Source organism: Melanostigma gelatinosum, assembly GCF_949748355.1.
Source record: "Melanostigma gelatinosum genome assembly, chromosome: 17".
In the NCBI taxonomy this organism is placed as follows: Eukaryota; Metazoa; Chordata; class Actinopteri; order Perciformes; family Zoarcidae; genus Melanostigma; species Melanostigma gelatinosum.
Genome location: NC_136650.1, coordinates 14,843,955 through 14,866,825, shown reverse-complemented (window position 1 = coordinate 14,866,825; position 22,871 = coordinate 14,843,955). Strand labels below are relative to the sequence as shown.

General features: G+C 42.9%; 2 protein-coding genes across 2 annotated transcripts in view; both read right to left on the bottom strand.

Moving 5' to 3' along the window:
- Positions 1-68: 68 nt before the first annotated feature.
- Positions 69-4,084, bottom strand: asb4 (ankyrin repeat and SOCS box containing 4). The gene is made up of 6 exons (XM_079287455.1): positions 3,845-4,084; positions 3,013-3,312; positions 2,698-2,937; positions 2,352-2,599; positions 2,136-2,249; positions 69-1,916 (listed from the first exon to the last, which is right to left on the bottom strand). The coding sequence occupies exons 1-6, from the start codon at positions 4,020-4,022 to the stop codon at positions 1,728-1,730; spliced, it is 1,269 nt and encodes a 422-aa protein (XP_079143581.1). The 5' UTR covers positions 4,023-4,084; the 3' UTR covers positions 69-1,727.
- A 1,118-nt stretch (positions 4,085-5,202) lies between these two features.
- Positions 5,203-22,871, bottom strand: part of ppp1r9a (protein phosphatase 1, regulatory subunit 9A) — a gene marked incomplete at its 5' end in the record, with an annotated part of 37,319 nt that continues 19,650 nt past the window's right edge. Inside the window, 14 exons of the mRNA XM_079287949.1 lie at positions 5,203-7,361; positions 7,709-7,891; positions 8,185-8,208; positions 8,761-8,880; positions 10,313-10,370; positions 10,662-10,725; positions 10,858-11,005; positions 11,744-11,832; positions 13,002-13,140; positions 13,964-14,060; positions 15,010-15,239; positions 15,501-15,554; positions 17,648-17,800; positions 21,615-21,750. Coding sequence (XP_079144075.1) covers positions 7,179-7,361; positions 7,709-7,891; positions 8,185-8,208; positions 8,761-8,880; positions 10,313-10,370; positions 10,662-10,725; positions 10,858-11,005; positions 11,744-11,832; positions 13,002-13,140; positions 13,964-14,060; positions 15,010-15,239; positions 15,501-15,554; positions 17,648-17,800; positions 21,615-21,750 — 1,678 coding nt within the window. The 3' untranslated portion in view covers positions 5,203-7,178. The remainder of the gene's footprint in view (positions 7,362-7,708; positions 7,892-8,184; positions 8,209-8,760; positions 8,881-10,312; positions 10,371-10,661; positions 10,726-10,857; positions 11,006-11,743; positions 11,833-13,001; positions 13,141-13,963; positions 14,061-15,009; positions 15,240-15,500; positions 15,555-17,647; positions 17,801-21,614; positions 21,751-22,871) is intronic.

Here is a 22,871-nt window from a genome sequence, read left to right as displayed (position 1 = left end):
GTGTGCACTGTATCATTGGAGAGGAAGAAAAAGCTCCGGTTCCTTTCTCCCATCCTAATTCAGCCTTCATCTTATGCTTCCAGTTCATTTCTCCCCATTCTCCTCTTCAACAAAAACACCATACAATAGATCAGCAGGGCTTCCCTCTCCAGGCAGCAGCCTCAGCCGCATGAGTGCTTTCCTCTAATAGACACCGATATTATCTCCCCATGTCAAATTAGACTTTACACCTTGATGAAATAGGCCGAGATGCTCACACCATTACAGCATGCTGTTGTGAATGGGCTGATTGGCGCAGGTCACAATGTAAGGTTTACCTGAGACTTTTTAAAGTACTTTAGTGGTTTTCCTTTAATCTAGAAGTCGGGATGGAAAAAAAAAAAGTTTGTGTTGAGTTGGTGGAGATTCTTATAAAACTTGACAAGGGTATTAAAGGTTCTCTATACCAAACTCAGAGCATATCTAGAGCCTCCACGTGGTTCACGACATGACGAAGGCTGAGCCGGCAGCTTGCAACAAACACTGCACAAAGGCAACAGTGCTGACAGAGCGAACTGTGTTTACCTGTCGGGGGGGAACAGAAATGTGTGCACTATTCTTCCACGATGACACAGTGAGTCAGGATGGCGTTATTAGCTCTAACCGCAGTAGGAAAGCAGTGCAGAGCAGCAACCGTGAGCTAACCAGTGGAGCACGCTCACATGTACCAACATGCACTACAAATAACACACACATGTCAACAAAGAACAGAGAAGCTCGGTTTAACAACACACACACACACACACACACACGGAAGGAGAGCGACTTCATTCTGTGCTCAGGTAGACATTACTCCACTACATCTTCACATAGCAAAAAGGTGTTTGCTGTCAATGCTCCGAATATCAAATTCAGCATCTTTAAGTTACCAGCACTGTTTTTGCAGAGTGGCCTCTGTTTAGAGAGAGTTGAGAGAAGTATTTACTTTATTTCTGGCTGACAAAAACGGTCCCATATACGTGACTTCATGTGCAGTCGACTGGAAGATACAAGCACTCGTGGTGGAGGGCTTTGTCAAGTGTTTGTACAGCAAAGAAAGGGGTATCGCGAGAGCATTAGCCCGAGAGTCAGCATTAAGGCTGGTTGCCAGGTAGATATGGATCCTCTGAAGTATGTGGCAACACTGTGATAGAGAGACAAGACTAATTGTATTTACTGACACTCATGCCACCGTCAAAGGAACCAGTACCTCCACTGTAGAATGTGAACGATATACATAATGGAAGGATTACAGAAAGAGAAGTTGTGGAGATTGACGGTGCTTCCATGTGACCCAATGGACAAAAATTCTCACTTGTCCATCACTATAAATGATTATTAGTAATTAGCACAACAATTTGTATCAGTGGATTGCTATTTCCTCATCTGTCCCTCAAATCTCTGTGCATGTCTGGATGAATAGTGAATCAATTCTCTCATGTGCAGCCTTAAACCACCATCTTTAAATCAGTTTCAATGGTGGTCATGTGATTAAAGTTCTACTCCAGCAAAGACAAGTTGCATGTTGTTTCTTCTGTACTGCCAAAGAGGGATTTCTGTATGTTCCAGAAAAAATCCTCTCGGAATGATGAGCAAAAATATAAAAGAGACACCCGTTAGTACCAGCTCCAATTAGCAGGCTTTTCACTGTCCAGTCAGCAGACAGGAAGTGAATGTTTCTATTGAAACTGTCAGGTGACAGGCTTTCATCAGTACAGTATCCCCTCAGGTTCCAGTTGTAAATATTGCTTCATGGGCGATGGCAGAGGCAGCTGTGGCACACCTCTGTGGCAGAACCCACCCAGGCTGGCTCTGATGGCACATCTGGTCAGGTGAAGCAGGCTCCGGGGAGAGTTGGTGCAAACAGCAAACAAAGAGTCGTAGAAGTCTTTGTGTCGCTGAGTGAGCGAAAGAAAAACAGGTAAAGATTTGACATCTTATCCGGATTGTAAATCATTTATAAAACCCCACCTTTCAAAACAAAACAATTGATCTCTTTACACAGCTTCTTAGGCTCTGACCTACCTTGTTTTTTAGTTTTTAACCAAGCGAGTCATATTAATCTTACTCACTGAACACATACTTCATACTGATCATGTCGTTTATCACTGTACTACCTTGTAGCAGTCATCAGGAATGGCAGCTCTCCACTTATTTGTGGGCTTTATGCGTTCATAAGAGTTGATCATGATTTCCACGGCTCCGGGGTAGTCGTAGCAGGTCTGCAACACCTGCACAAAACAACACACAACATTTTATTATTACAGCACAAGAATCTGCAGCTTCATAATGTGCAAAATATTTTCTAAAAACACAGGTCTCTATCTCTGTACCTTGTGGAACTGGGGCGGGTAGATCCGTGCTGCATTATGGTTGAGCAGCAGCTGATAGCAGAGCTCGGGTATGGCAAAGGGCCTGACATCAGTCACTTTGAGGACATACTGAATAGGGGCACAGCCATTGATGTCCATGGCTCTGGTGTCAGCTCCGGCCTCCAGCAGCATCTGCATCAGGACGTGGTCACAGTTCCAGGCTGCCTTGTGAAGAGCCGTTTTATTGTCCTCTTCTCTGAGGTTGGGATCTTGGAGAGAAGGAAAATGTTGTAGAAAACAAGACTCAAAGCATTCCATGGATGGTACACAATGTCAATATAAGTACAAAAGTCCCAAAAAAACTCACCAGCCTGGTGATCCAACAAGAGGCGACAGACAAGATGATGATCCTGGCTGTAGGTTTGCTCTTTAGAGTCAAAAGCCCAGAAGCACACAGTCATCAGGGGCGTCTCCTGGAGAGAGTTGGCTGCATTCACAGACGCTCCGTGGGCCAAGTAGAGAGCGATCAGCTCTGCGATGCCGAATCGGGCTGCTGTGTGCAAAGGTGTGTCCTCATTGTTTTGGCTGGGCATATCAACATTGGCACCTCCATGGGGAAACAAACAATGGTTATTATCACTTTCATTTATCTGCTAATGCCCATTCACCCTTCCCTGCTGACCTTTGAGGATAAGCTGCTTGGCACAGTCCACAGACTCCCTGGTGATGCAGTAGTGCAGGGGGGTGTGTCCGCTCAGCGACAGGCTGTTGACTTTTGCCCCGTGAGCCAAGAGCAAGGCGACACAGTCACCGTTGGAGACCTCGCAGGCCACATGCAGCGGCGTCTTCCCATTGGGCGTCCGGTTGATGGCGGCACCTTCTTGAAGAAGCACCAGTGCCGTTTCCACAGCATTGTACATCACGCTTACATGAATACCCATCGCCCAGGACCTCTCCAGTTTGTAGCCTGGGAGCCAGTAGGAAATAAGACAACTACTTAATCATTCAGGATCCCAGTGACTACTGGGGCCCGACAGGAACACAATATTTCCGGTCAAATGTAGAACTGTTACTGTGCGATTATTTCACAGATTTCTGTTTGTGCCGTTTCCTCTGTTCTTGTCTTACTGGTTTGAAATAGTTGGACTTCATTAGAAATAATAACATTAATTAAGGATGTTTTTTTTTCTTCTTACAAACTGAATTTTGATTGTTCCCCAGGAGCCTGAGCATGTTATTGTAATCCAGCTAGTGTCGAGTGTTTGTCCAGTTTTAGGATGAATGGGGATTTAACACCACCTACTGGAAAAACGACAGAGTGTGTTTACAATCTATTTTTCTAACTTAATGCTTTGTTAAAACTATGTCTCACAATCTGGTTTATTCTGGATTCTCACATGATAATATTTCAGGGCTTTAGTGCTTGATATAGTCTGACAAACATACAGTATATCAGCGTTGATTGTATTGCTGCAGGTGAAATGTGGCTCAATCTCTTCCTACTTTCTCCGTACCTTGTTTGTATGAGGCCAGCACCATGCTGGGGTCCTCCACCTCTAGCACAGTGTCAATGTCTAGCTTCCCAGTGTGCAGAATCTGCATGACCTCTTGGGCGTCGTTGGCCTGCAGGGCCTCCAAGAACTGTCGCTTCAGCTGTTTGACAGCCAGTTGTCTGGGGCTCAACTCCTCCATAAGCTCTGTGAAAGAAGGGCCTCGCACCTCGTATGGCACTGCCAAACCAGCCGGCTCCGACACTAACCCTCTCCACACAGCATGGAGGAGATTGCAAATAAACGCAGAAATAATAATAAAGGTGTCAATCATACCCACACTCCAAAAACCCAGCCATCAGATATGGGAGGGGTGTGAGGAAGAATATGCAGAGGGTCAACAAGTGACAGGAGGGAGCTGTCAGCGAGGAAAAAATAGGCCTGAAGTGAAATTAGGCTGAATATAAATAGAAAGAGGAGAGGGCGGGACTGGAAAGCTACAGCTGACTGGCTGTTCTGGAGTCAGTCTGCTGAAATGTCCACTAAGAGAAAGGCATCAGGTAGCGGATGGTCACATGGTAAAAACAGCAGGCCGTAGGGATGGCAAACAAATGTGCTTGTCCTCTTCTATTGTTTCTTTACATGACTATCAGGTTTCCCATGATATTATAGACAGAGAAGAATGAAAAATATGTCATATACAGTCATAACATGCATTTTGCAAACAGTTTTGCTGCAGAGATTTCTGTCCCTAGCTAGCAAATGACCACTAAAAACTATGTGTAGGAAGTCAGACAAATGGTAGAAAAAAAGAAGAACCAAAAGCAGACTATGGACAGTGACTGCACATTTTATTCAGTGTGACAGGTAGCTGCCCTTTCAAACTTTTCAGGATGCGAAGAAGAGAGCACGGTAATGACAAAAGAAAGGGAGGAGAATAAGCAGCGCAGATTTTTAGAAGGGTGAAAAGCACGGCGAGCAGTTTGTGGCGATTATCTTTTGCTCTCTTAATACATGAAAGACAAACCCTTCCGGGCATGACTCAAAACGCCTGCCAGGAGCACCAGGGTCTCATCCATACGTTGGTTTCATCATGCCAGGCAAGCTCAGTCAAGCACACACAGAAAAGATCCGGGAAACACATTGTGGCCTCAGGTGTGACCCTTAAGCTCCTCAGCCCTCAGACAAACTGTGCACACATACTGTCACCATAGAAAACAAGGCTTCTTTAGGATTCGTTCAGCATATTGCTCTGTGTTTTACTATACATACAAAAGAGTCAAAAGAGTGCAGTCGGCGGACTGAGTCGACAGGGCTGGGCTGGGCTGGGGGGGGGGGGGGTATTCACAGAAAGGTTCAAGTGTTAAAAAATATTCCATAAGAACACATCATGAGCAGTTTATTGGAGTTGCACTGGAGCAGCACTGTGGTTATTTTAGAGGAAAACAACAAGCACGGCGGGGGAGTATTTTCAAACTTTAAATCCTTCATTTGATAAAAAACATTTGAATCTAAATCACTTTTAATGAAATGTTTACTTATGTTTTGGCAATAGTTAGTAATCATACAATTCTGGATAAATCATTGTTAGGTGTTAATAATACTCGCAGTTTGAATAATTTATCATAAACAGTCGTCAGTTGCTTTCATTAAATACAGAAATAAATAAATAATAGCATTAGTACATCAGTGATACCTGTATTACTGTGGGATTGCATGGAGGTATCTGTAACCCTTACTCTATTTCTTGCTCTTAACCAGTCAACAGTACACAGTCAACAGTGTCTCTAGTCACTGTAAACCTATACGGAACGATTCTCGAGGAATGCTAAAGAAGTAACACAGGAAACATGTCTCTCAGTGAGCGTCATAATCCTAAAACAAGGATTGCAGAAGGTACACATGGCAAAACAATTTCAAAAAGGTCGATTTCTTTTATATCTGACGAGTAAATCAACGTGTTTCAAGTCTTGCTGAACCAGTTTCATAGGACAATTAAAACACAATTGCATCTATCAGGTACAATTCCCAGTGTAGCATCAGTAGTATCAGGCGTTATCATCTTTGAGACAATTTCTGGACTCACTGCATCATGTCCTCCGTCACAGAGATGACTTGTCTATATGGCAACATTCCTAAAATATTTTTCAGAATTAAAGTAATTTGCAAGGTGAACTTTGTCCTGTAATTGTACGAAAGGAAATAACAATTATAAATGTTTAGTCTACTGTATACGCTTGGACACTCACACTGAAGCGGCTAGAGTTCAGAAATCTATTCTAACTATTCTAGAAGTTGGAAAGGCAGTGGCGGGGTATTACTTTGTTATTGAGAGAGAATACAAAAAGAGGTCAAAAGCAGGTTACACGCCGTGTCGAAGCAACATTATGCATCTAAGCAGGAAGTTTAATTTTACAATTTTTTGTTTTGTTTTTGTGGTAAAGGAGTGGTTAGTTACAAATCTCATGATTACATCGTACCTGAAGTCTCCATCAGAACCAGTCCAATGAGTTACAGTATGTCCTTGTCGTCGTTCATACTTTGTGAACTGCTTTAGTATGGTACATGTGTACTGTAGGGAGCATTGGACAAGCCAGTGCAGAGGTTCAATTTACAGTCTATGCACTTCCAGTGTCCTTGCAAGTACTGAGAGAGTTTGTTTCTCCCTCTTAAACTTGGTTCCTGCTTCAGCTCCTACTGGAAAGTACCAGTGTTGCCTCCTCCGGTAGTGAAAGTAAGCAGCATGGGGACACCCAGTGGTGGGAGATGAATACTGCCTCATTTATTCCCCCTCACAGGCCTGACCTCTATGAGCTTTGTCAAAGCAAGAGAGCAATTTCACTGAGCTATGTATCTGAACAGGATATACATAAGTCTATTGAGATGGCACAGCAGACAAATCTGTATTATCACTGTACATGATCGCCTACGGGAGCTTTTTATGGGTAACACAGACGGCTCTAATGGGATGAGGATGAGATAAACTTTTCACAGACTTTTTCTAGCTATGAATAAATAAACCAAATTTACAGCAATAAACTGCAAAATAAATAGAACGGAGTAAATCTTAAATGGCCAAAAAAAACTCGGGAGCCAAAAGGATGGGAGTAAAATGAGGCAACTGAACGGGGCAGGATCCTATTATCCAACGGCTTGTTTTGGTTTAATTTGCTTGGTGGAAAAGTCACTCAACAGTCTCCGACAGTTGGGTGTGTGGCTCCACCAGTGAGAACTGTTAAACTACTGAGCAGGCGTCCCTCAGGGTTCATTTGTGGGACCTACTGCCGTTCTGTTCCTCGAGACGCTACTTGGTGTGGTGCTACAGTAAAGCGGGAGGTCGGAGATCTAACAATTCACTTCACTCTGCCGTGCTGTCTTTGTGCGCCTCTTTCTGCTGCTGCTCAAGCTCTCGCTTCCGTAGCTTCTCGCGTTGCTTCTCCACTTTCTCTCGGTTCCTCTTGGCCTTCTCCATCAGAACTTTAAGGTCTTTGATCTTTTTCTTGATCAGGGCACGGTCCTGGGAAGAAGAAACTCCAAGGGCCTGAAACAAATAAAACCCCACAAGTATCTTTCCTCTTTTCCAGCTTATAGTCTATGATATGACCGTTTATTTCACTTACATTTATTTTGTGACATCTTACAGCTGAAGAATAAACATTGCTCTCTCCATGTAACGGCAGCACTGTTTTTAAATTCCCCCCAAACATATGTTTGGCATTGCTATACTGCAATTTCTTGCACTCATTGGCTGACATGTGTACTGATATATATGTGTTCTCTAATATACAGTATATACGGTACATACAGTATATATATATATATATATATATATATATATAGATAGATATATATATGTATGTGAGCATGTATGAATCACTTTGAACTTACCTTGAGCTCAGCACTCTCCAGCTGTAGCAGCTGTTCTCCATCTATGTTTTTGGCAGTGAATTCTGGGATGTGGTGTTCTAAGTTGAGGCCCAGTAGCCAGCGGGCCACTTGCTGGGAGGTCCACTCAGTGATGCTGCAGTTCTGCCAGTGATACGGCTTCTGAGACTGTCCCTCGTCTAGGATCTGAACACATACAACAGGAAGAGAGACAGACGGGGAAAAAGAGGCAGATAAGATGCAAATCTTTCCAACTCGAACATACAGCAAGATAATGTTTAATGAACGCTTAATGAGCGCAGATGAAATCAACGACACATTCAAGACATTTCCAGAGTAACCATATTCTGTAGCAACACATACTGCTTTGTGGGAAAAGCCTTCATCACCGTGAATGATGTGTGGGAATGAAACACAGACAAATGGCTTTTACGCAACAGACAAAGAAAGACATGTATGCAGTTGAACACAGGTCTCACCTCATCGTCTATCATATCCAGACTCTGAATGCGGCAGCATTGAAATGAACAGAAGACGACTGGGTTGTTAACAAGGAAATCAATACAGCTTACACTACAACAGCCGAGACCAGCATTTGAATACAATGGGCCGAAGATGGTGCATTGATTTAAAGCTTGTTGTTTTCTGCACGATGAATATGAGAGAAGCTTCTTCCTGTAGAGATAATGCTTTTTCTGTCTTTAAAGCCATTAAGATAATAAATGGGGGCACAGAGACAACTGGAAAAAGTTGACAGATGAGTTGACAGACTACATTTTTACCAAATTGGGATTCATGTGGATGTCAAAGTGGATGTCATGTTAAGAGCATTTTGGCCACATTTGAACTGACAAGTAACAATAAAAAAGTACTACTTTTGTTAAATGTTCATTTTGTAAGTTTGTGTTTAGGGGGTGTTCCCTTGATGTGTTGAAATCAATCGCAGGTATATTGTTTGTTTAACCGTTCAGATAATTCATCTCATCTAGCAAACTACCATCACCTCATCCGACTTAATATATTTAATGTACAATATTTCAAGTTTATACGTTTACCTCATCTGAGGAGAGCACCAGTGTGTGTGAGCGTCCCGACATCTTGGCTTCACTCAGCAGGCCGCTGATCTCCACTGAGCTGCTGCTGCTGGCACTCAGACCATCGTTCAGAGTGGGTGCCTGAAATCAAAAACACACGTATAAGACTGGTGGTTAAGAGCCAACTGGCTCTGAGGCTGAGTTCTATTTCTTAAACAGAGAGATTGGATGAGGAGTGAACAAATCAGAAGGATTAAGACTTTTCCTTTGAGCACGTACCAGAATGATCTATGTGCTTCCTTCCTAATCTTTGATGGTCAGTAAGAAGTACATTCAACTAATGTATTTAAGCTGTTTGATAGACTGCAGGACGTCAGGGTTGTGCACATCCCTCATCTTTAAAGACATTCCATTATAGCACAAGCTGAGAATGTGATTAGTGGTTGGAGATGATGTAGCTGGATGCTATCCAATTGAAAAACATCTCTCTCTCTCTCTGTGTCCTTGTGAGTGTGCCAGAGTGTGGACATTTATGGAGTTACAGTATTAAGATCCAAGATCTGTGCACAAACATGCAAAGACAAGCTGCTGCTGAGAAATACGGACTGAAAGGAGGAGAAAAACTAATATTAATATACAGTATAGAGCAATAGTTGTTCTTACAGGCCTCCTTTTCTCCTCCTAGAATATACAGTATTTACATTGGTCCTCTGAATGAAAGACTTATGTGTTGAGTGTCAAAGACAAAGTGTAACATTACATATATATCAGATTTAGAGTTAAAGTCTAGCATTTCATCTTACGTGTAGCTTCATACTGTAGCTCAAAGAGTTCTGTCTGAGGTGAAAGCGAAACGAAGACTTTCAGCTCTTTGGGCTGAATCCTCACTTAAAAGCTCCTCATAACTATTAATGTGAATACATTCTGCGTTGGTTTATCTTCTCACTCCTCTCAAGCTAAGAGCATGTCCTTGGAGAGAGAAATGGATTTGATTGGTGCAGGATCACAAGTAATCTCCTTTTTAATCCTATGGTAACCACATCGGAAATTACACAGGATTAGAAACAGTTTTCATTCATTCAAGTTCCTTCACCGCAACGAATGCCCATGTTAACAACTTTAATCTTATTGTATCAGTACGACATCTAACTGATTGAATGCGCATTATGAAACAGAATGATTTACTAAACCGTGATTTAATACTTAAAAACAGATCACACGATTGCTAAAATGGACATTTCTTACAGTGAAGGCATAGTTAAGATGATAAAAGGATTATTATTGTTCAGGATTATGTAGGAATACTCGTTGATTTTCTTGGAATTATTAATGCAATTACGCATGTTTTGAAGTACAATACAATACCAAGTAATATGAATAGGAGAAGAAGTGGGGCGATGTAAGGGAGGCCTGTTCAACAGAAATAACACAACACATCAAAACTTGTCATCAAACTTACAGTATGAAGGTCTAAATATACAGGTCTGGCAAAAAGTCTGCTCTGACTCAACGTATAATCACATTAAAACAAAGTCCTCACTGTAAAGTGAATCATTATGTACAGTCACCAAACCTCAAGTACCTTGGCCTTGAGTTTCTCTGGACTGTCCTCTGCTGACATCTCTGTGGCGCTGAGGCGGAGAGGAAACACACATTCATAAACAGTTTCTGGACTTCCATTTCCAATAACATCAAGAAGGAGTTGTCCAGTACTGTGCACTAAATAGTTTCTGTGTATTCTGTACACCCATCTTCTCAAGTTAAATTTCCTCATCACTTTGACCACATCAATCCTTTAAAATAAGTTTTACAGGGAAATACAATCACTTTGAGTACCAAATAATCACAGAAAAATGACAAATTAATCATATGTATTTGTACAACTTAAAACGAAAACATGGCATTCCAGTATTTAATCTTACCCGGTAGCTTGTCTGTGTTCCTCCACACAGTGAGAGGGGCTCGACATCGCAGGAGACTGAGAACCTGAGATCACAAACGCCCCACACTGAGATGACTCCTACTTCAAGTGCTGAGTCGATACAGTTTCAGATGTATTGGTGACCCTTCGATCCTTCATTATGGTATGTGCTGTAGTGAGGGTGCAGGAGTGCTGACCTGCAGTGGACGGCCGGTGCAGTGTTCGTCTGGGGGAGCTTTCTGCGCTGCCAGGGGCCCCGAGGGCTGCAGCTGCTCCATCACAAGAGGCCACACTACGAATCGAAGCAGGCCGACTGCGGGCTGGACTGCCGTGTCCTTCTGAGACCTGAAGCCAGACGTAAAGGGACAAAAAGGAAACAAGAAATGAAGCAAGTGGAGGAGCGGGAAGTGAGATGAGACCAGAAGATGAGAGACAGGAAATGCAGAGATGAAGAATTGCGATGGAAAGAAAATGAATGACACATTTAAAAGGGAGGAAAGCAAAGGCTCAGCAAATGGTCACAAGAAAAAGGAATAATAAAGTGCAATCAAAGTAAAAGTGATGTGGACAGCCAAATGCAGAAGACTAATCTGAAAGAAGTCACTTGACATACTTTCAGTATTTCTAAGTCCTCGCCCTCTTTACCCCTGGAAGCCTCACACTGCCTGGTTTCTGTGTTCCTGTCAATTCGGATCCTGCTCTCGAAGTTGTTCATCCAAGCTAAATCCATGCCTGCTCTGGCTGAGTTAAGTGACGGCATTAGCCAGACGAGAGCCTTTCTTCCAGAAAAAGACTATTATCACACGCCGGGGAGAAGACAATAAGTTGTGACAGCGCCACAGTCACAATTAGTGCCGCAGAGCAACATGTAGCCATTAATTCACTCAAGGAATAGAGCGGAATGGACAGCAACAGCAAACACAGAGGATGATGAACACACACACATTAATTACATACCATGTGGTGAAATTAAACACTAATTAATTAAGAATCGTCAAATGAACACGCATCTGGTCGACATTTCAACAGATGTTGTTCAACAGCAAATCTGTTGGTCACTGGAAAAAAGATTTGAATACAAACCTCTCCCTCTGCAGAGCTGATGCTGTCTCGGCCCATTCCAGCGTAGCTCTCCTTTGTGCTGGGTGAATGAGGAGAGGCCTCCCTCAGATCTAGAGTCACACACACACACACACACACACACACGCACACACACACAAAGAGTGAAAACAACTTCAGTAAAAAAAAAAGCTGAAGCAAAAATAAATATACCGTATAAATCATTTGTTCACTAATTGTTGGGTTTTCCTTTGTTTCAGATTTATTAAGGGGCACTTCATTTGATCGGACATCCCCATTCAATGAACTAAAAAAACTAAAAAACATTAACGCAGTTAAAATATCAAGTCGTCCACAAAAAGTAACACCATTAATGAGGCAGGCAATTATAATGTTTCTGCTCATTTCCTGACTGCACACAGAGAGGCTGCAATCAATTCAATTTAAAAGTTCAGCAGATTCCATCCTCTCTCTCTCTCTCTCTCTCTCTCTCTCTCTCTCTCTCTCTCTCTCTCTCTCTCTCTCTCTCTCTCTCTCTCTCTCTCTCTCTCTCTCTCTCTCTCTCTCTCTCTCTCTCTCTCTCTCTCTCTCTCTCTCTAATATTGCATAATGGGCTGCGTCACTCGGCTCAGTGCAGATCCAATCACTCTGTTATTCCGTCTGCACTCTACAGTATCACATATTGCACTTATCTGTGCACACAGCGTTCTGACAGATGCAGCGACTGAAATAAAGCCGGCGCAGCTTAAAAAGACTTGAGGAGAACACAACCAGACAGATGAGTCTAAAAGGGATTACGAGTGTGTTTTTGTTTCCAGAGATTCAAAGTGCAACTGGAGTCAGAGTCGAAAGTGTGTGTGAAGGTTAAGGCAGCAGAGGAGGGGAGGATGTGTGAGAAAGAAATCTGTGTGGGTGTGTGTATTGCATTTTGTGTGTGTGTGTGTGGGTGTGTGTGTGTGTGTGTCTTAGCCACAAGAGAGTCAAATCTTTTCAATGTCCTTCACAGGGCAAGAGATGTCAATAAACCGCAAGGGTTTAAAAAACACGGGTCATCTTCGGGACAAAAACAGCTAGCCTGACTCGATTGATATGTTCCGAAAACAATCCACCCACCAGCCCCTCTACAGCTCAATAACGTGTTTCATTTCTTCAGTGACAAACATGAGAGTGGTGTCGATCGTGTCACCCAACTCTATTCTATATTTCCCGACATGTAGAACATCCCTTTGAATCCATATCACAATCATGAACCTGGCTGTGACTTGTCCCCTCACCAACACACCTCTGGCTTGTGCTGCAGCCCTGTTGGGGCTGTGCTGCTGAGCGCCGAGCCTCTCGGCACTGTTGCTGTTGTTGTTGTTGTTGACCTGGATGCCGTTCTGCTTCATCAGCTGCATGAGCTCGGACTCTAATGTTGCAATCTGTAGAGGGAGAGGAACCGATCGATGAGCATCTACTCGTCAAAAAAGCTGCTTTTAAAGCACTGAAATAAAGGGCCAACACGATGCCGACCACATCATTTATCTTTTGATTTCATTTTAGAATATGTATATGTGTCCTATGGGTGTTGGTGTAGTGCACATAAAGCGCACAGGTAAAGTCAGTTTCGTTAAAGCATAACCTTCTAGTCTTGCTGTTGCCTTAAATGACAGATTATACTGTTTTTCCACCACTCTTGCTTGTGCCACACTACACCATTCAGCCTTTACAACGCAGTGCAGTGGGAGAATGAACGAATGAATGCTCACTGTGCAGAATAATAGCAGGGGACAGTTGGGTTGACTGCCCACTCAACTGTGGGCCATGGCTTGAGACTTGAGCAGAAAACAACACAACTGTCATGTTTTAGGACTAGGAAAGCGGAAAATCAATCCAGAGTTTGACATTGGAACCAACCACAGGCCTCCGGACACCAAGTCCATCTGCCGTCACTGTCTCAGGAGGAAACAACCTTTACATGTGGCAGAAGTGGCACAGATACCCTGTTAAGCACGAGTGATGGAGTGATGTTACTGATCTTTTTGATCATGTTGATTCCCAGATTTAGATTCAATTTCTCTTAAACATTTACAGCGTATGCTATTAAATAAAAAGTACTGCATAAATGAATGTAATGTTTCATCAAGCACAGAGAAGAACTGAAGTGTTTGTTAGTTTATTTCAATTTTAGGGTTGTTTGGGTGCACAGAGAGGGAAAGATGGAGGTGAGAGATAGACAGAGTGGACTTTACAGATGTGGTTTACCCTGACTTGCAGTCCCTGGATCTCGGCCAGGTGAGCTTTCTCAGCCTCCTCCAGCCGCCTCCTCTCTGCATCCTCCTTATGGATGAAGTCCACCTCTCTGGAGAGACGACAGGGAGAAGAGATCGCAACGTGGCGAGTGGGTGAGAGCTGACAAGATGCAATTGCCTGCGTGTGCATGTTTCACCATGAGTGACAGTGCCTGCCTCTCGCACGAGTGTGACTACTTATAGTGAACACACACCGACACACAACACATATCTACAACCAACGCAATAAAACACACACATACGTTTTCATCCCTAAGAATACGAAATCCAGCCGTTTCCTCGGCTTTGTCCTTGTTCTGTGAGCTCTACGTCTCTCCTCAGCATAGAGAGTTTGTTTCATCAGTTAACTTCCATTTGGCCTGCAGGGCCAGAGCCAATTAGAGGCAGTCCGACTGGAGCTGAGCAGGAGCGGTTGGGATGGGACTGACCAAAGAGATCAACGTACTGAAAAGCAGGAGAGCTGTGCTGCATGAGAATGGAGACTCGGCTCATACTAGTGAAATGTATAAAAAAAGAGGCCCTCTGCCTCACAGATGTGTTAGATATTCTCTTTTTCTGTTCGGTGAAACAAGAGAAGCTGTAAAAAGGTCATGGAATGGAAAGATTATAAAGATGATGACAGTGTATTAGGGCCATTGGAGGTAAAAGATCATAATTTATTCATTATTTTTACCTCCAATGGCCCTAAGGATTGATACAATGACCTCATTGAAGACATGATTCAAGTGTTATAGACATGTTTCATGCCTCTCTCAGCGAGTTATGGAAACAGAGTTGGTTAAGGAGCAGAAGGTTTTGACTGCATTATCTGTTGGTACGTCGTGATGAATGTTACTGTTGGCATTGTTTAGGTACGTAAGTGGTGTTCAAAGTACAACCGGGGACTTTCTGTGGTACTTCTCGCCATAAAATTAGGACATTTTCCATGTTCAGAATATATTGCTCCCTCGTTCCATAATCCCGGATTAGGATGACCAGTTGAAATCCAGGTTTACTCACTTCTGTTGGAAGTCTTTGATGAGCTTCTTGGCCTTGTTGTACTTCTTCTCTAGAGTTTGGTACTGGGCCTGGGCCTCCTTCAGGTGTTCGTTGACCGTGTGGCAGAGGGTCTGCGCTTCGATCCAGTAGCTCTCCAGCTTCAACATCCTCTCCTTGTTCTCCTCGATGCTGGCCTTCAGCTGGCTCTTCTCCTTCTCCCAGCGCTGCTTCTCTCTCTCCACTGACGCCAACTGCACAAGGACAAAAAACACTTCCGTTACAACATGGGAGCTTTTAACAGAAACGTACATGTTACTGACACCGAGTAAGGAATCCTACACAAGAAAAAATGCATTTTGGAAGAAAAGCTTTTCACTTTCACCATCTTATAGAGTTTGTCTGTCAAACCAAAGCATTAGTCGATGTATGTTTACCGTCTGCCACTACATGAAAACATTGGATGAGATCAAAACACACCAGATTTTCTAAAACTGAACGTTTTAATCTCTCACCTTGTTTTTGAGCTTCTGGATCTCGGCCTCGGTCACTGTGTGTTTGATCTGGAGCTGTTGAGAGCAGAGGCGGAGAAAAGAGAAGATGTGGAAGAAAAGAAAAGAGAGGGCGGTCAGATAATCAAGTGCATGGCTGCGCAGGCTCTCTCTGCTGTCGATAGTGTGACGGACAGAGGCGGCCGACCCTGTCCTTTCTCTGACAGCATCCCACTGACGCACACTCTCAGAGGAGAGGAAACACATAGATAGACAGAGAGCGATAAAAAGCTAGACTGTTTTAAAAAGTAATTTGACATAGCATTAATTCTAAATCGCCTTTTTTTCAAAATGCAATATCTTTCATTTTTTCATGAAGTCTGACACGTGAGATGGACGGAGTTGGAAATGGAGGGAGCAGCAGCGGAGTTATGCATGAAAGTTGAGATGAGCAGTGCTTTACAGACAGACAGCGAGAGAGAGATAATGACAGAGCAGAAATTAAAGAGAAGAGGAGACGAAGAGGAAGAAGTAGATATGGAACAAGAGACGTGGAAATGGGAACAAATGAGAACTATAGAGAAAGAAAGAACGTAGGAGGGACAATCAGAGCTCTAAGACAGTGTAACAATACGAACAAGGACCGTACTTTCTTTTACCCTTTGAAGCCAGATTTTTTTTCAGGATAGGTTCACTCAAAGTCACGCCGCTGCAGCTCAGCAAAGAAACAGCGGAAACATAAAGAGGGGAACCCTTTCTAAAAAGACCTCAGAAGATACCCACTTGATTCAATTTACTCAAAATGCTGACTCCTCATGTTAAGTTCAGACAAACTTAGGAAGTAGTTTCGTATTTTTTGAAGGAGGACTGAGGATTTTGATCACTTCCATTGGAAGCATGTGAGGCGGGCATCTTTGAAGTCCAGTATGAACAGGAGGAATGATTACAGCCACCAGCTGTACATACGGCCACTTACCATGAGCACAAAGTAACAGTAAAACACAATCTGTCTGCTTGTTCCAACGCTTAATTCAAGCTTTATGATGGTTATGTTTCTTATGGCTTACCTGATGCTGATTATGTTTTATGTGTGTGTGTGCGCGTGTGTGTGTGTGTGTGTGCGCCTGCCTAGAAGAGTGTGAGTAAATCAGTCAATAATGCGTCTGTGTTTACTGCGGCATTTGGCTCCAAGTTCAAAACATCTTTAAAAAGTTAATGGACTTGAACAGCAGCCTTGTAGGGAATAACAATGTTTCTAAAAAAGGACATTAAGATGATAAAAAAGTTTAAGAAAGATGTATTCACTGTTGAACTTTGCGAACTACAAACATTTGTTACTGTCACATCTTCTTTGTGCTTTTTAAAGGCTTATTTCTCAGCTGCCTGACTTCTTTTTCCCTTGAGTGTGTAAAAGGCAGCAAAGAAAGAAAGAAAGGGAAGAAGTGGGAAATGGGAGAGCCCTTTAAACGAAAAAGGTAAAAGATGCATTCTGGGAGACAGAGGTCAAGATACAGAGAAAATGGAGCAGATGTGCATCCTGTGAACAGGGCTTTGCATTTTAGTTTTACTCGATATGCCCCTGCGGTGGCTGCAGTGCAGCTGAAGCCATTTGTTAAATGTGTCATACAGCTATTGTGGCAGTCTACAGAAAGGCTTCAAGTGTTGTAGTGCCAAAGCAGCAGTGGAGTCAATCTATATTACCAGCCTCTCAGCAGTTCATTGACAGCAATTTGTTCAGCAAAAGTTGAACAAAATATGTTTCTTTTCCCAGAGGCCGGCCGTGTGGAGAGTTGCCAAGATCTAGCTCTCTCTCCTCATCTGTGGGTTTTAACCAAACAATTAGAGATGTAATGAGCATTTGTCTTACATCGCTTTTGTATTCACGCCTCCAATCATCCAGATTAGGAATTAGGAGGGGTAAGCGGATCTCAGATTTGGACAAAACTCCATTGTGTCTCCATTGTGTCTTTTGTTGTTTTTATTGAATCGCTTGTCTTTTTCCTGTGGCTAAGTTATTCTCGTGGCTGTGTGGGGTATATTCCTTCTTTTAAATGTATTCTTTAAAGCACCAACAGAGACAATGGGGTGGGCTCCCAACAGTTGTGTAATCTTCCCATTGGGATATTCAAGAGTGGGGATTGAACCGTGGATGAGAACGCATCGGACTTTACCTCTCTGAACTTCTGGTAGAGCTTGTTGGCGTCTAACTCTGAGGGAGACAAGATGTCCTCTGACTCTGGCAAATCGAACACCTCGATGCTCTTGTCGTCGCCTGCGACCGTTGTCCCCGCGTCCTCCTCATCTGTGGCGTACTCTCCCGTCTGCTGTAAGAGGAAAGGCGTGAGTCCATCTGCAGATGCTGAATTAAACTTACAGGAAGACAAGGCTCCACTTGATGTGCTTTGTTCAACAGAAATTGCCACCACAAACACGAACAACATATGCACGTGTCATTTTGTATGAAAATATAAAATGTTGTAAAGAAACCAAAACTGATCATGAAATGTTTTGTTTTGGAATATGTATTCATCCAGATGGTTGTAAAAGTCTTTGAGGATTCTGGCAACAACATCAACAATAAAAACATCGTGGGAAGTTAATATCTGGTGGTTATATCTGTGACTTTGAGTAATGGTAATACATGAACGGCACAGACTGGAACGAGCTTTAGCCACACCACTCTCTGAGCACAATGTCACGCATGGAGCCGTCGAGTGCATTTAAAACCCGCTTTACAAGATTTAATCTGAAAAATGAATCAGCTGAAAACATTAAAAAGTTAACCGACTCATAAAGTTAGCATGTTTATTTAATCAACTGCTTGCTAGCTGGCTACATGGCTGACAGTTGTCATTTCAGCCGGGGAGACCGAAGAAATGGAACAAAAAAAAGCCTGCTTTTGTCTGCCCAGCAGCAGGTTTACTCATTAAAATGGAGTCCAACAAGCTGCTAAACAGCATGAACAGAGAAACCACCCAGTCAGATATCCAGCTGTCCAACTGCAGCATCCATTTGTCAGCTCTCTTTCGCTCTCTTTCCTCTTACAGCTGTCTGTCTTCCATCTCTCCTCAAAGCTGCACCAGTCAGAGCCTCCCATTGCGTGTCAAGCACGTCCAGAAACTCCTGCCCGTTTCCACCTTCTATTTTACATGAAGTCATGCTATTTTAATGCTACCAGTTATATAAGGATGAGGTAACACAGTAAGTTGGCCAAAACTTTGTCAAAAATAAATTGGTTTGACAGCCTGGTGAGGCATTTCTATAAAGCTAAGTTGTACTGGACACATTTCAATGTCTCTTTTTATTATCTTCAAGTATTAGTCACCATCTCGCCTCATGTGTCAGGCGGATACCGGTCAAAACTCCTGTAAATTGAGCCTGTAAATGTCTCTAATGGAGACAATTCTAAATGTCAGCAATCTCTTGGATATATAAAAAAAGATCTCTGACTCATAAAAGTTACCATCTGTCAACGTATTGTTGACATTGATGTCTGCCATTATTCATGCTGCATGTATTCTTTCCTGCAATTCTCAAAATGAATGAATGTTGGCCTTGGCTATGAGGCATTGGATCGAAATGGATCAGTTGATTCGCTCTTTGGCTGATGACCAACAGAGCCAGATTTTTCGAGTGAAGCCATTATGTGAAAACATCTCGGCCTCCCTCTTAACATCACACGCATGTTCTATCCTTTCTAACGTCCTCTCCTTCTGTCCAAGTTGATGCTTTTTTTTATCTACATATAAATATTTATGTCACTGCTCTCTGTCTCTCCATCTTGTCTGGTCTATCTATCATTCTCTCGCTACTTGTTTTCTGGCTTGATCTTTCACACGTATGTACTACACACACGCACACGCGCGCACACACACACACACACACACACATCTCCTCTCTCATCATCCTGGCCTATATCTTCTCCTCATCTCATTCCCTCCATCCATCTCCCTCCCAGATAACAGCGCTCAGGCCTGGTTTGTTTGCATGCATGACCGACATAAGCGTTCTATTTCCATAATGGGCTTGCCTGTTGCCATGGTACCAGCATCCTACATTAACGTCCCACGGTGGAGTTAACCGTTGAACACATGGCAGGTCAGTCAAACACCAATTTGCATATGATAAATGCATCACCTCCCACCACATGCATGGAGAATCAGGAGAGGGAGAGACGATTCAGGGAGAAATGTTGCAGAGCGTGTGATGAGCTGCACTATGCATGTCTATTACGAGTAGCATGTTGGCATAATGACGGAGGAAAAGGGCTAAGGGCTCCTCTGACTGGAGGAGGAGCGCACGTGAGCCACTGGGCACAGCTTTGTATGTGTGTGTGTGTGTGTGTACTATTGTTTCACTGGAGCCAATGTTTTGATTTGATGTCTTGTTGTTTTTAATATTTTTGTCTATTTAAATTGAAATCAATACACGTTGAAATGTCAGGCGACTTTATTCTTCCTCACAATACCAGTGATGCAAACGCTCAACTATCCATCCACATATGTAAACGTGGTGTGTGTGTGTGTCTGTCTGCTCACATGTCTCCATGTTGGTGCTGACATGAATTTATCTGTCAGCATGGTGATGCAAATCAGCGAGTTGTATTCATTCTTGATTGATGTGTTACTTTCTGTTGACTTCAGTGGAACAATGAGTCTTCTCTTCTGCATCTACAGCATCTTTGTCAAGAGCATCACGAACGATTGTTGCGTCGACTATTTTTCTTTGATCTACTTTTTATGAAATATAATAAAACACAAATGATGACCACAATTTCAAATTTAAAGAGCAAGATTCAAAACCCCAATTCATTTACAAGCACAGCAATTGAAGTAGCAATTAAAGTGAATATGGGAATGTGAAGCGTGTGTGTGTCCATGCTTTTCCCACGTGATTTCGCATTCACGTGCTGACAGATGAGCATGCATGTGTGTTAGAAGATACAAAATCAAACCCACAAATAGAGTGGCAAGTGTGTGTGTGTGTGTGGTGTCTATTGCTAACTGAAGGAGTATCTCTTCCTCTTGGGACGGGAAGCCCCAGCACCAATAAAGAGCTGTCTGTCAGATCAACCCAGGCAGCTCTCACAGTGAGAAATAACCTCCCCCCCTGGTGAGAACTCATTGTAATATTTATAGAGATATTAATATTGATGACTTCCTTTTATTACCCCATAGATCTTGGTAATGGTTTTGTAACTGTTTACCCTATCGGCAGTTACGTAGGGAGTTATGGATGGCTTGGTGCTTAACAGTGGCAGATTTCAAGAGTGTTTCACAGCGGTTGGTAATCTATGTATGGATTAACAATTTTAATACAATCACCATTCTTGTGTTTACGTGTTCTTGCTGGGATCTGTGGCACAGGGTGTTCATGGAAAAAAAGAAAGAAACTCAAGCTGTTCTCCTAAGCTTTGTTTGAACCATTACATACCTGAGATATGAAGTGATGACCGGCAGAAGAACAAAAGTTCCTTGCGTGTTTGAATTAGACTCGCAAATGGCTGAATCCTCAACTCTCTAAAGGAGATATATATATATATATATATGTCTTTTGCATGAAAGCTCTCAATCAACACAGAAAATGAAAGACCTCAAACAACACTGATGAAGACAGCAAAAGACAGCAAAAGAGGAGGGAAGAGCTGCAAGCTCTTCCCTCCTCTTTTGCTGTCTTCATCATTTTCTGTGTTGATTGAGAGCTTTCATGCAAAAGATATATATATCTCTCCTTTAGAGAGTGAAGGGATCCTGATTGTCTCACTCACGGCTGTATTTAATCCCACAGTAGAGACTGAGGCGAGGGACGGACAGGACGGAAAGCTCCTGCGGCGTGTGCTCGGAGGCGAGGCAGGAGAGCACCCAGCCAGGCCCGTTAGGGTTTAAAACAATAAAGAACCATTGAAACCGTCATTCCACCGTGTGCTGGCATCATTGTGCTCCCCAGACCCACCGGGTAGCAGAGAACCTGCTACATATGCTTTATTAATAATATATGATAATCTTACCCTGTTGGCACATTGGAAATATTTTAAGATCCACACTACGATATACATAATCTCATATGTACGTACACACAATCCTTTATTGCACCTCCAGGACGGCCTGGACAGTGGCCAGGGTTGTGAGTGGTCATTACCTCGTCATCATCAGCATCATATTGGCCGTACTGCTGCTCCAGCAGCTCTCTCTGTCTCCTCTCTTGCTCCAGGGTCTGCTGGATGAGCGTGGCCACCTCACTCTGCTGGCCCGGGCGCTCTCGTCCAATCACAAACCTGCAACAACACGCACTGTTATAGACAGCCCTGGCAACACACGCGACCAGAGTCTACACAACAGTTACTGTACATTTTGAAATAAACACACATGAGCATTTGAATTTCATGAATGAACAATTGCAAGTCCAGTTTTTTTTGGACGGAAAACATCTTTACGTCAATGAAGAAATGCTTATCAATGTTTATTCTTTCCTCTTTTTACAGATATTAAATTGACACATCATGCCTGATAGTTGTGTCCTTTTTCAGGCATATATAAACATATTTACTATACTTCTGTTACAATGTGTATTGGGTCTTTTTCTCGTGGTGGTGTGTATTTGTGCAGTGAAATGACCACAGCAGGCACTGTGTGAGATCAGCAGAAGCCCACAGCCAACATAGCAATGACAGCGATATCTGCTGACGTATCAGGGCAGGGCTGGGAGACGGGCCACACATAATAATACAAGAAGGCAGTCAGCTCAGCCAGGGAGCCTGTTATTAGCCTGCCAAGGAACTCAATGGAGAAAGCCGCAGGCTCTGCCTCCGAGCTACTGACTACTAACTACCGCAGTTACACATGGGACCTAATACATATCAGATTAACATGGAGACGGGGTGAGAAATAAGAGGAGAAAGAGCACAAATTATGTTCGAAAGAAGTTTAGGTTTGTCACAGATATAACCTGCCCTCCTAAAAATGACGTGTGTTTGTCGTAAGACAGGGATGAAGTAGGATAAAGTCATCTTCGATTCAAGATAGTTTACATGATCATAACTCTAAAAATAAAAAGAGAGCGGCTTTAGGATTTACTCATATAGAGGTGCTGCGACTCTATCTCCAGTGTATTCTTCTCATAACTGACTAAACCAAGCAATGACGTATAAGAATTTCTCTGAACTATTCTAGGAAACCTCCAACACAGCAGGGGCGGAAAACACTTTTTTTTTGGATCTGCCCAAAGATACTGTTTTGGGAAAACATTTGGAAATCATGCAGATTTTTGAGCTGCAGATGTCATTGACATTCGTGTAACTTTCCTTGGATGATCTGCCAGATGGAATAACAGGAAATCACAAATACTTCCTGAAAAAAATACGAACATGAGAAACAATTTAGAAAATGAAAGATGGAC